Source organism: Patagioenas fasciata, chromosome 2 (genome assembly GCF_037038585.1).
Source record: "Patagioenas fasciata isolate bPatFas1 chromosome 2, bPatFas1.hap1, whole genome shotgun sequence".
In the NCBI taxonomy this organism is placed as follows: domain Eukaryota; kingdom Metazoa; phylum Chordata; class Aves; order Columbiformes; family Columbidae; genus Patagioenas; species Patagioenas fasciata.
Window position 1 is genome coordinate 23,623,557 of NC_092521.1, and position 13,740 is coordinate 23,637,296.

The 13,740-nt window shown below is 37.1% G+C and overlaps 1 protein-coding gene across 3 annotated transcripts in view; it reads left to right on the plus strand.

The window, feature by feature from the left end:
* The window catches only part of RNF19A (ring finger protein 19A, RBR E3 ubiquitin protein ligase), a 63,666-nt gene that overhangs the window by 45,380 nt on the left and 4,546 nt on the right, over positions 1-13,740 (plus strand). For all 3 annotated transcript variants that reach the window (XM_065831033.2, XM_065831032.2, XM_071803904.1), the window contains 5 exons: positions 5,237-5,445; positions 7,381-7,525; positions 8,094-8,256; positions 11,694-11,808; positions 13,155-13,316. In XM_065831033.2, coding sequence (XP_065687105.1) covers positions 5,237-5,445; positions 7,381-7,525; positions 8,094-8,256; positions 11,694-11,808; positions 13,155-13,316 — 794 coding nt within the window. The remainder of the gene's footprint in view (positions 1-5,236; positions 5,446-7,380; positions 7,526-8,093; positions 8,257-11,693; positions 11,809-13,154; positions 13,317-13,740) is intronic.

A 13,740-nucleotide genomic window follows, 5' to 3' on the forward strand; every position in this document is an offset into this window, starting at 1 on the left:
TTTCTGCACAGAGAGAATTTCAGCAATGTCATGAAACTTATTTGTAGGTGGTTGCTATGTATCTACAGCAGGCAAAAAAAATTAGTTCTTGAACTGTCAAGGCAACAGTGCAAAGCTCAGACTAAAGAGAACTGAAAATTCAATGACTACTTTTAACTTAGTCCATTTGTTAGAGTGCAGTGGGTATTTTATTTTTTTAACTATGGAAAATGATTGAAAGTTTTCTTTCAATAAAAAGGCCTCTCCAGTTTCAGATATCTTCCATCTTGTGGCTGGTTGAGACACCACTTGTTGCCTGTCAACAGGATTCTGATGCAAGATAATAATCAGCTTGTTCCTGCTTATTATCTGAGGAACTTAATGTTTTAACATTGCTATAATACTCAAGCGGTTCTGAAACCATTCTGAATTCTGACATGAGTAGGCTGAATACTGCTGAGCAGCTCACAGGCTTTTCTGCTGTTAGCGTCTCATAATGCCATTTTTCAGCAAGTTGGTTTTTTAGAGATTCTTTTGTTTGCGTTATCATAATGTCTAAAGGTTATACCCTGTGATCTGGATGTGCAGCACACACTAAAAACTCACAGAAGATGACATCTCTCTCTCAAAGCCTCACGTATGAGCAATAATTAGAAAGAAGAAAAGGAAGAATGTTGGAAGAGAACAAGCTGAATTGGACTGACTATTAGGTGGATTAAATATGCCAATATTAATGTTTAGGAGGCTTTCAAATTTAAATTATATGTTAAGAAACATATTTGAAATACTGTTTTGCTTTCACACTTCAAATGAAATAGAATTTGCTAATGTGGGTCAAAAGCAGTGACTGGGAAAGTGATAGTTTCTTAGGTGCTCTGATCCAAAATGGGTGGCAGTGCGGTGCTGTCGTTTGAGCAGAGGAGAAATGACTTGAGAGGTAGGCTGGTTGCATGAGCTTGTAACAAGTTATGTGGACAAAACCACTGTAGCTTGCTCTTACAGTTTCGATAACTGCAAAAGAAAACAACCACTAGAAGGCCTTATTTGCTAGGCAGAAGTATGCCTGTCTCAGGTTTCTCTGAGTTCCTTTTTTCTGGACAAACTCTAGTTACTGAAGGTAAGGGGAAGCATATAAGAACTGTTAAACCATTTTCTGTTAAACCATATTTCAATTATTCAGATAATCTGCTTACTGCAATACTAAAAAAACTAAGGTGGATTTGTTTAATGGAGACTTTTTACCTTCTTAGTTGTGCCTCAGTTTTCTCATCTGTTTGAAAAAAAAATCCTAAGCATCTTTAAATGGTCAAACTGTAACAATAATTGCTGTAGTTAATACCATTATAAAATTAAAAATTGTGTCTTCAGATCAAAGATAAAGTTCTGTGCAATCATGTGGGACCACAGCAATGTATTAGTTAGTACATAGCAAATACTAAAATACTCTGAGGATGGAATCCTGAGGAAAACACAGAATATTGCCAGGCAGCTACACTCTGCCAGTGGTTTTGTGTGAAGGGAATGGAACAAACTACTTCTATAGGGTGACCTCAAATCTACTTTGATAACATGACTTTTTCCTAGTATGTTTCATGTGGTAGGGAACTACTTCACAGTGATAGATGGATTCTGTTTTTGATGCAGGGATAGTACGTCTGCACTGAATTCTCGTTACTAATTTAAAATAGGATGAAGTTGGTTACTTGGATACTTCTCAGCAGGATCATTCTTTATCACCATTTATTATGTCATCCTAAAGAAACAAGAGGTTGTGCCATCATGTTTTGTCAGCTCAGCAGACATTTGCCTTAACAATTACATGGTAGAACGGTTATCAGTATCCAATTACTTTGGCAACTGTAATCAATTTGTGCAATATCAACTAAAACTGATGCTGCCTTTTTTATTTTTTCTGATCAGGTGTTGATAGGTCATACCGGCTGAATGCAATAGGGGTGTGATGGGAGCTGACCCGATTTTAGCATGGGTCAAATACTTACTTAAGGAACTTGATGGCATGCATTTACTAAATTTGCCATTGATCCCAAAGTAGGAGAGGTACAGTAACTTCAGAAGGTAGCATTATTTCCTAAAGTTGTCTTTAACATTAGAAGTACTGTAATAAATAGGAAATAGGTGCAAAGTATACTGTAAAAGTCTTTGGAGCAGCTGCAGCCTACCTGCAGTGGCTTGGTAGGGGACACTGGCAAATAGGTGATCTTTCCCTGGGGCAAAGAGCACAGGTAAGGGAACCTCATGGACTTTATTCCAGACTAAATTTCTGAGATTTTTCCTATCAGTTTTCCGATGTCATTTTAATAAGCCTTAGTGAATCAGCATTACAGACGTGTTCTGTCTTTTCTTCTATCTGAATTATTTAATGGTTTTGCTCTGAGATTGTATTGCTGACATTATTAGAAGAGAGCAGCAATTCCTAGATTTTGTCTTTTTCAAGGAAAAAGCAGATCGGGCAAAAGAGTAAAAATTCTTCATTCCTATTTCTTCTGTACATTCTTCAAGTAATTTCTCTTTGCCTCTGTTTTTTTTATTTACTCATTACTTTTTAAATTTGGTTGTTTGTCCCTTCTCTCAGCGTGATAAGAATTTCTGGCTTTCGCATCACCTCTAAAATGAATGCAAAATGTAGAAATTAAACCTGTAGTCTTGTACAGTTTGAACTGGGATCTACTCTCGTCTAAAAAGCTACTTTCTAAAGGTGTGCCCATACATCTGTCCCAAATGGGGAGTCCTTTCCTGGATGCACCCATTCTTTATTAGCAATGGGAGGCAGGATATAAATTGATACTTCGTTCTGTGGCCTATATTTGAGATTCTTTGCTATAACATTTGTGAGTCTTGGATGTATCCCTATATGTTGAAGAAACATTTGGATCAAAGTTTCTTTGTGTACATACAAAGCAATTATGTCTTTAGTCGCAGTAAGTGGGAAGAGAGCTGATTGAGTTGGCAACAATACAGAAGAGTCTCACAATTATTGAAACAATTTTTTATTTGGAAAGTAAGAAATATTTGAGAACAGATGAGTATTATATCTCATTTTTATTTGAAACTGCATCATCTGTAAATTTAAGATTGAAAACTCCAATTTGTTTGCAAAACTTTTTGAGAAAGTGTTGTAGTTTAACCCAAACTGGCAATATAACCATGGTATCTTCTCAGTGACTCCTTCCTCCCCAGCCCCAAGTAGGGGAGAGAATTGAAAGGAAAGGCAGAAGCTCGTGCTTTGAGATAAACACAGTTTAATAAAATAACAAAATAACACTAATATATTATACTACTACTAATATATATTACATTGAAATAGAATATAAAATTAAAGATACTCAGTGCAATTCCTCACGAACTCCACCCACACCAAGCAGCTGGTCCCAGGTAGCAGCACCTGGTCCCAACAGCTGATCCGAGAGAGAGAAGAGAGAAAAAGGCAGAAAGGCCCAGCGGACACTGCAAAACAGCAGGATGGCAAAAAGCCAAAATAAAGAAACTCCCAAACAGAACTCCATCAAAACAGAGCAGAACCAGAACAGATCTCCATCCCTGTCTGTCCTGACTCTGTCCCTAGCCAGAAGATCCTGACTCATATATGGAGCATGATGCTAATGGCATGGAATACTCTCATTGCTCAGTCTGGCTGTCAGTCAAGCTCTGCCCCATCCATGCCCTCTTCCTTGCTGCCTCATGCCTGTGGGCAGAGCGCTCAGAATGTCCTTGGCCTTCAGACCAGAGCAATTCGTCTTGTTCTCAAACTAAATCCAAGCAATGACCGTGCTGGCTATGAAAAGGAAAGGAAAAAACTGCATGGAAAAATCTCATTTTCTGTCAAACCAGCACAGGAGGAAACTTCAAACATACTGTTTTAAAACGCTAATGAAAGGGATAGGATTAACTTTCAGTGCCTCAGATCTAGCTCTTCTAAAATGTAAACAGCTAAATTTTCAGATAAATATGTGAGTGGGAATTATTTTTTTAGTATTATTAGCAATAAATAATATTTTGAGTTAATTTATGCAACTACTATAAATTGGGCAGGGGGTAAAAATAAACAATTTAGTCTTTTAAAATAAAATTACCTTGATTTGAACAGCCACAAATTAAAGCCTTCCTGCATTTAGAAATCTGTTGAAGTCTATTCAGGGGGACTGTTCATGTGACTTGGAACTATAAATCTGTTTTGAGTGTTCATGCCCATGGACATAGCATCGTTTTCTATTTAAAAGAAAGCTATTGAAAAGCTTACAATGGATAGGAATTGAGGCACATGTGTGTATATGTGTATACATATTTAGTATTAATATGAACTGTAATATACATTTTTTGTATTTTTATCATGTGATCTTTAAAATGTAAACCTGATGGAGGACTGGATTTGTGGCAAAAACTGTCATTGTATAGAGTTGTTCATGTAGTGTCTGATAACAAAATAGTGTAACACAGTTTTGCAAGTCTTAAGGTTTTTGGAGCTTTTTTACCCTATAGTATTGTCAGAGTAAAGGTGACAGTAAAGCCCTGAACTCTCACCGATTTCTGTTTTTACAGTTTCAAATGTATTTTTTTAGAAATGTCCAAAAAAAGTCTTAATAATTGAGAAACACAAATATTTATAAAATACTTGCTTTGTTGTTTTGACATTTTAAAATACAAAGAGTAAACAATCATCTATTTAAAGTAGAAGTGGTTATTCATGACACAAGGCAACCAGTAAAACACTGAAATGTCATGCAGTACCACATCAGATGCCTTTACAGTAGCAGATTACACTACAGCTCACTTAGCAAGGATCCTCCCAGATTACAGAAGGGGTCAAGCCTAGACATGCCCATAGTAACTGGGACACTTTTAAAACTGTAACCTTTTTTTTTTTTAAATACCTTTTTTGGTTTTATTGTTTCGCTCTTCTAAACTGTGGTTGCTTTGTGACCATAAACCTAGAGTACTGCATTTAGCCTTAAATGCAGTATACAGTATACTTTAGTACTGCACAAAGTTACCAAGGTGGGGTAGAGCAAAGTGTTACACTGGCTGTAGTATTTCTGTACAGTCTTAGTCCAGTGCAATAGTGATGGAGTTGAAGGAGGAGGTGGTGAGGAACCTGTTCTGGCCACCTAATGTCACCTCTCGATGCCCACTGCCTTTGTGCCTCTTTCAGCTGCTCTGGCAGCTGTCTTGTCTGCTCCAGTCTATAGATAGGACTGTTTTTGTTAACAAAATTCTCTCTTGCCCCTCTTGATCATTCAAGATATGCTGTGATCGCTTTTGGATGTGCCAGCTGTCCCAAACTGACGTGTGGACGAGAAGGCTGTGGAACTGAGTTTTGCTACCACTGTAAGCAGATTTGGCATCCAAACCAGACCTGTGATGCTGCTCGCCAGGAGAGAGCTCAAAGTCTGCGCCTGAGAACAATTCGTTCTTCATCTATTAGCTACAGCCAGGAGTCTGGAGCAGCAGGTATTTATGATTATGATACTGTGTCTGTAAAACCTTCTTAGTATTTTCCTGTAAAACATTAGCACAACTAACTCTAAAAAGGAAAGAACTGAAGAGTAGTATGGTAGATACTAGCTGCTTTGTCTTTCAGAAATATAAAATATACAGTTTTAAGTTTGAATTCAAATTGTAAATGTTATAATTTGAAGTATTCTGTGACCATAGCACTTTACTTCAATCTTACAGGCTTGTCAGCATTTTAAATTCTTCCTTTGTAGCTGAAAAAATGTCAAGTCAAAGAAACTTGCTGCAAAGCGGTCTTTGTGTTTGGCAGACTGACTTCATTACTTGTATCACTTACACACTGGGAAAACTTTTTCTTCATTGTAGGTGAAATTTCACAGCGCTGCTGATAATAAAACTTTAAAACACTGATTTTCTGCTTTCAGAAGAGACTATTAGTCTGCCAGCTCTGACATGTGACATTTTTGTTAGTGCTAATTAATGTTTTTTCAATAAAATACTTAATAATATCTGTCTTGGCTACCAGAAAGCAAACAATTCTGTCTTCTTTAAAATGAACTTGTTTGTAAGCCTTCCAAAAAAGATAATAACTCTTTGGAGTAGTACTTTGCAAAGCAAGAGTCTGGTTTGCTATTGATAAGAATTGGCTCAAGAGTTTCACCGAACTCTGATCTATTTGACCGGTTTTGTGTCTACCTGACCGAACAAGGTAGATATTTGGGGAAATGACTCTTGCACTTCGTATGTAGTTAGAGCTGTTGTTCTCCAATCCAGCCTAGACTTGGGAGTCTCTAATATGTTGTTCATTCTGGCTCATTTTAACAAGGCACCTCATCTTGTCTTAAAAATTGGCGTACTTCTTTAGCTTTGAAATATATATATATTTTTAAAACCTTTAAATAAAATGGCACACCAGTTCCTTTCCTTGCCCTTTCAGTCAGTCCCAGCAGGAATAGCAGTAGCTCTGCCATATCTGTGCTGTAAGAGCTTGCTCAGTTTAGTTACTGCCCTGTAGGTTGTGCATCTGTTGCCATCTGGGAACAGCTGGTGCCTCCTTTCAGCTGCTCGCTGTCCTTTTGCACTGGGGTTGGTAGAGGTACTCTTCCTGCTCGTTCTGCACCTCTGGATATTCATCATTCCAAGTATAACCCCTCTTTTCTGTTTGTCCTGGCATGTAGTGTAGAGGCAATAAACTTGGGCTTCTGCACTAGGAGCTGCAAGTTATTCCTGCTGCTGTGAGCAAATAGCTTGTCCCAAAGTGCAGATGCTAACCAGTAATGTGAAAGAGTGAAGACCACAACTGTGGCTGTCAGTGTACAAGTATTTCGCTGTTGCTCAATGACACCTTGTTTGTTAATGACAGAGCTGGTCACTTAACTGCATTTTTCAGTATTAGACTTGAAATCGAGGAGACCCTCCAGAATGTTAATTTTGCCAGGGAGTAAGAAAGTATTAAGTAGGGCTGTGAAAAGGACTCAAGGGGAGGTTGGTGATACCAAAGAAATGCACTTCATGTAGAAAGGGAGATAGATTTAAGAAGTAGTAACAGAGTGGAGACTGAATATTCAAGTAAAAGATTCATAACAGCATGAAATGTAAGAGAGGGTTATATTTAAAGAGACCATATTATCAGACCTGTGGTAACATACATATTTAATGTTTGACTAATATATATTGCATTAAGCTTAGAAAATCCTTGAACAGAGTGTATGCATTAATTATTAAATTACTTGAATGTGATCTAATACGCCTTGTTTTCATTAGTTTTACTTGGTTCAAGGTTTACAAATACCAATAACTATCAAGTTATTGCCAAATCAAGGTTTGTAAAGCAAGCTTACAATAAACTTCTTTTCCCAAATGTATGTCTATATTTTGATTAAATCTGCTTGTCTAGAGAACTGATGTTATCTTTATATTCATTTTTAACAGCTGATGACATAAAGCCATGCCCACGCTGTGCTGCTTATATCATAAAAATGAATGATGGAAGCTGCAATCATATGACTTGTGCTGTGTGTGGCTGTGAATTCTGTTGGCTATGTATGAAAGAGATCTCAGATTTACATTATTTAAGGTACATTTAAAAAAAAATAATCTATGTTGTTGGCAATTTGTTTTCTAAAGTGTATAGAAGTAGATTCCTGGATGCTGTGCTGCAGGTTTGGCTTGCTTCCTGTTGGAGTAGAGAATCACACTGGAAGTATTTATATCTGAGAACTGAGTTAGTTTTCAATGCATGTATTTAAATTAGTGTTTTGTTATTTTTTTTATTTTAAAATACTTTTCTAAGCTTCATGTGTGCAATGTGTACTTATTACAACAAATGAAGTGTTTTAGATGAACATACCCCTGTTTTTACTGAAACCTTGATACTGCTATGTTGTCTTTGTAGTAAGGAACTCTGATTATGTAAGTTACCTGTGAACCACAGATTGGCATGTGGTAATATGCAATATGATTCTCATTATGTTACAAAACATGTTGTAAAGGTGGGAAAAAAAAATTATAACTGATTGCTTGATATCCATAACATTTGTAATTTGAACCTAAGAACAATAATTTTTAAACTAGAGAACAGTTTAGTACTGTATAGTTATGTTGATTTATTTACAATTTCTTTACAATTTTATTCTTTATATTAGCCCATCAGGTTGCACATTCTGGGGAAAGAAACCATGGAGCCGTAAAAAGAAAATACTGTGGCAACTAGGGACGCTTGTTGGAGCTCCTGTAGGAATTGCTTTAATAGCTGGCATTGCTATTCCTGCTATGATTATTGGAATCCCTGTGTATGTGGGACGAAAGGTAAAATGTGCTGCAACTCCTAACATGCTTCAGGTGTTATCTTCTGAATTGTATGAATTGGGTAATACTATGTTCAGTTGGCTATCTTCACCAGCCTTGAAAATAAAATAAATAAACCCAAACAAAAAACAAACAAGAAAAAAAACCACACAAATATTGTTTAAGGATATTTGTTTCAGTTGTACAGGAAGGAAAAGCAGTGTTTGTAAGAATGTAGTTCCTTTTAAAACAGGTAGAGCGAAATACTGATTACGTGTCTTGAATGACAGAATCAAAAGATTTGCTTTTCTGCTTTTATCAGCATGGATTCTGATAGTGACTGGCACAGACATGCAATTCTACATTTGCTGGGGGGAAGCGTTTCTCACTTGAGATGTTGCTGCTAGACAAAAGTCCAGGGATGCAGCTTTTCTACCATGTTCTTTTTCATATTTTTCTTTCAAGCAAGTAGTCCTACCTTCTACTGCAGTTGTTTTTTGATGCTTCTGTTCTGTTTTGTCTTAGTCTCATGAAGTAATTGGAACCTTATAAATGATAAGAGGAAGAAGGCAGCAGTTACCTGTTTCAAATTAGTAGTGCATGTTCTGCTTTTCCATTAGATTTTTGGGATAGATTCCCATCACTGAGCACCCTTCATGTATTAATGGCAAAGTCTCAAAGTTAGTCTGAGGGCAGCCTCATGAGAATTTCTGTTGTACCCCACTGCTTAATGGTCATCTTTCTGTGACTCCTGTCACATGTTGGCACTTTTCTTTCAAACATCTGATGATGGAAATTCCACAGGCTCTCTGAGCCTGATTTTCTTAGTAAAACTGATTTTTCTAACATTAATGTAAATTGTCTTCCTGCATTGAGTTCTTACTGCCCTATCTTCAGCTGACATAAGGAATCCTTTTGTTTTGCCATGTCCCATTACATATTTGATTTGTAAGTTTACTTCCATTCTTATATCTCAACAAACCTAGGACTTCCAGTTTTTCTTGACAGATTGTCAAGAAAGTGCACTGTTATAGACCTCTGATTCTTCTCTTCCCTTCTGAATCTCCTTCAAGTTGTTCAAACCACCTTTGGTTTTGTCCGTTTTGAATACAGCAGTCAAAATGAAGCATTACTACTGCTGAGCTAAATGAAAGGGTGATCCTGTGCATATAACTGCATATGTCTTTCTCAATAACATGCTATTTTCATTTTGTGTACTCTAAAACACATACCCATCCCCACCATACTGGTAATTTAGGCAACTGATCTCTTCCTAAGGCTAGTCTTGACCTCATTGCTGTGCTGCATTTTAGTAATTTCAGGGCATTGTTTGAACTTAAGACTAGTATGAGTTCTGGCATTCTTGCAACCTTGCTAATCATATTGACCTGAAATTCAACACACATGTTCCTCTCCTTCCATCTTCTATGTTACTGAAAATCTTGACTACTCTTGGATCCAGGGCATATCTCTTGAAAAAGTATTGGGTGAAGAGTTCCAATTTGGGGAGTAAAAAGGTCTAACGACAACTTGGGATGTTTTCTACGAGTTTCACATGAAGCTAGTAGTAGTTTTCTCTAGTCCATGTTTCAGTCTGGACCATGACAACCTGTTTGAGTGTCCTACCAGAAAATGTCAAAATTTTGTTCAAGTCAGTATGTGACATCTGCCTCTCCCCATCCTCAAGGCTGGTTATCTCGTCACAAGAGAAAATGGATGTGATCTCTACTTGAGAAAAATCAGTGTGGCCTGTTCACTTCGTGCATTTGCTTTGGTGTCTACAAGTTTCCGGTTGTCAGGAAACCAGAGTTCAGTTCACTGGTCTTTAATTCCACAGCTTCTTGTTTTATACCTTTTTAAAAATTATCATTGCAGTTCAGCTTTTTCCAGTTTTCTTGATTAATTTTTTTCAGACATCCTCTATGAATAATAATTTTCAAAAATTATTATTAGTGCCTCTGAAATTGGGCCTGCTGAGATGCTTTCCAGATCACCTCATGTAAGTACACTCTAACCTGTTGTTTTCCTATGGATATTCTTCCTTTGTCACCAGTTACCTGGCTCACAGTTCATCTTCAGTGACAACTGAAGGGAAAAAAAATTGAAGAGGCCTCCAGTTTCATCCTCTGGCTGTCTTTCCTTTTTGTTAAATAGCAAATTGATCCATTTTGGTCTTCCTCTTACTAGCTGTGTACTTTTAGAATGATTTCTTATAGACTTTGATGTCCCTTGCTTTTTTCCTCCTCTATTTTAACCTTTTTGATTTTTGTCCTGACACCCTCATGCTGTTCCTTTATACCTATTCATAGTAATCTGACCTACTTTTTATTTTCTTAATGCTGCTGTTGCTTCGGTAAAGGAAGCTTTGTTATTCTTTTACAATACTCTTCCAATGCAGAAGACAGACAGAGTATTTCCATTCCTTCCATTCCTTTTTGTTGCTTTATGCTTAAGGAGTCCAGTAGCCTTTATAGATATGTTTGTTGTGTGCCTTTTGTTTCAGTAGCTAAAATCACCCGTAACAGTAAAATTCAGTGCCTGAGGTGATCCTGCTAATTGTTCACAGAGCCCCATGAAACCTGATTTTCCTGGGTCTGTAACTCTTAAACGCTCGTCCTGTCAGAGCGTTCACGTTCCCTTTTTCCTTTTCAGTCCATAGGTGTATTCCGCATTCAAGTGTTCCCTCACTCTGTGTTGCTCTCTGTATAATGTACCTCAGCGCAAGTAAATACACTCTCATTATACAAAGTGCAGTGTCTTTTCTGCCCTTTCTTTGCCTGCTTTGCCTGAAAAAATACAAATACTTCAAGTTTATTCCAAAATGAGAACTACTCTACCAAATCTCTAATTGAAATTATAATTTAGAAAGCACAACATTTGATGACACTTTTGCTTGTTTTTTGTCATTCTTTTTGCAGTAACATATTGGTACAAAAATACTGTGATAATCCTCTGTGTTCTTCCTTAGATGTAGTGAGGATTAATGTAGCCTCATGACAACCAATAAGATAGTGACCTGTTGTTCCTTTGTAATTGCGTCTTAACTGAGAATGATGACAGATGAAGCGCATATCCTTGAAAAGGCACATTCCTAGAGAGAGTAAATACACAAGAAGCTTGTTACTGGATGGTGCCAGGGCAAGGGAGTTCTTGCTGAACCCACTTAACAATCAAAAAAAGCTCTTCAATGATTTAGCTCTTTTAACTTGAGGCTGAAAGTAAATGCTTAGTTGCTGGATGAGAGGGCTTCTAACTTTTAAGAAGTTGCATAAAATTAAGAAATGTGTACATTTTCTTTACTTTGAGAGGAGTTACAGAATAAATTGTGACATAGTATGTTGTCTCTCTGGAAGAGAGGAGGATACAGATTCCAAACTATTATATGTCAGTTCTTCCATCCTTGAAGCAACGTATTATGACAATAAATCTAAAAATCTTTCTTCTTTTCTTCTCCCAAGATTCACAATCGATATGAAGGCAAAGATATTTCGAAGCACAAGCGAAACTTGGCTATAGCAGGTGGTGTAACCTTATCTGTAATTGTTTCTCCAGTTGTAGCTGCAGTAACTGTAGGTAAGCAAATGCTGCTATTTTGTGTATTGGTAACACCTTGCAAACAGAACTCTGTAAGAATTATTTAATAAAACAGCTAAGTCCTGTATTTTCATTTTATAGGTGTAGGAACTGAGACAATGATGAGTCTGAGGTTAGATATTTATTGGGGCAGAACAGAGAATGCACTACTTCAGGAAATGCTATATTAAAATGAAGAATTAAAAATTTTTATTTTGCAAATATAAGTTTCCGTGTTATCATATCTAGCTTTTAAAACTTCAAGCTTTTTAAAATGACTGACCAAGAAAAAACTGCTGCCACAGTCTCTATTCACGTTTGAATAACTTCTTGTGAAACTTTTCTCAACACGAAAGAATAGTGTCTTACACTTAATGTTACCATAGTTGACAAACTGTTATGCTCAGGGAGTCAGTTTAAATTCTATCGTTCTTTCTCATAGAGATTGTTGAAGGTGATATTTGAGGAAAATCTGGATGTACGTTACAAAATATTTGTTGTCTTATGTAATTTGAAGATCACTGTAAATAAACCCTGATTTTTCAAAAGGAGTGGATTTGCCCAGCGCTGCCTTGCTTCTGCTTTGTTGCAGCACAAGCATCTTTACAGTTGCTCAGTAAGCTACCATGGATAACTGATTCACATTAGACCCACCATTTAGTTTTAAGCTGGATCAGTCCACTGATCCGATTCATCACACAGCTGTGTATGCCATGTTCCCCTCGTGCCAGAAGTGATGCTCAGAGGGATGAGCACCCTCGGGAAGACAGGGCCACTTTTAGGCAGTGATGGTTTACATTGTCGCTGAAGCTGTGGCTCTAAACTGCTTGGTAACAGTGGCTGACTGCTGTGCAAATGCAGATATGCCAGTCATAAAACTGTTTCTGGTGTCTGTCTGCCTTGAGTTGCTCTCATAGCAGTGGTGTCAGATCCCTGCTAAACTGGTAGTGGGACACAAAATCTCATAGATGTAACATTTTTAGTTGAATAACATTTGAAATAGATTTCTGCTTCTCAGATGGAACATTATTACAGTCTCCAATGGACCTTATCTGAACCTTTAAAGTATTTTAATTTGTTTTAAAAGATGTTATGGACACACTGGAAGTATTAATTCATCAAGCATTAAGCTTCTCTGCCTACCAGTGCTGACAGAGGACATTCTGCTTGCTTAAAGTACTTTCCTGTCATTTCGCCTTAGTGATTGACCAATATTTATTAATTTTTCTCCCTCCTGATTTCTTTCAAGTGTGAAATATTAAGTAATCATGGAAAATTAAATTGCTTTTATGAAAGGATCCAAAATGCAAGTCACACTTAATGAAAGACTGTACTTTGCTCTGTAGGTATCGGTGTTCCTATTATGCTGGCTTATGTGTATGGAGTCGTTCCAATTTCCCTCTGCCGAAGTGGAGGCTGTGGTGTATCAGCAGGCAACGGAAAAGGTGTCAGGATAGAATTTGATGATGAAAATGATATAAATGTTGGTGGAACAAATGCAGCTGTAGGTAAGAAAAATCTGATTAATTTTCTATAAATTTGGGCTTTGTAACTGACATTTTATGCCCTTAGATACTAGAGTACTAACTTGCAGAAGAGGTACAGTATAGTTAGGACTGCCTCCACTCATTGCTGAAAGACAAGCTCTCATCTGAGATTAGCTTCTCTGTGTACCTGCTGTGCAGTAATACAACCATAAAACTTTTCTTACCCCTTTTAATCAATACCAGACTCAAGTCTTTTCCGTAGGTAAAAGTTTTGAGATAAAATTAGTGCAGCTCTTTCCTAACACTTGTTTGTGGAAGATTGCTGGCTTTCATCTTTTTATCTGTAGTAGGGGGGGGAATTAAATGCTGATCTGGGGCTTTTAAAATTTTTAATTATATGGCAATATTCTTCGGGATAGGATCCATCTGTGTTCTTTGACTGTGT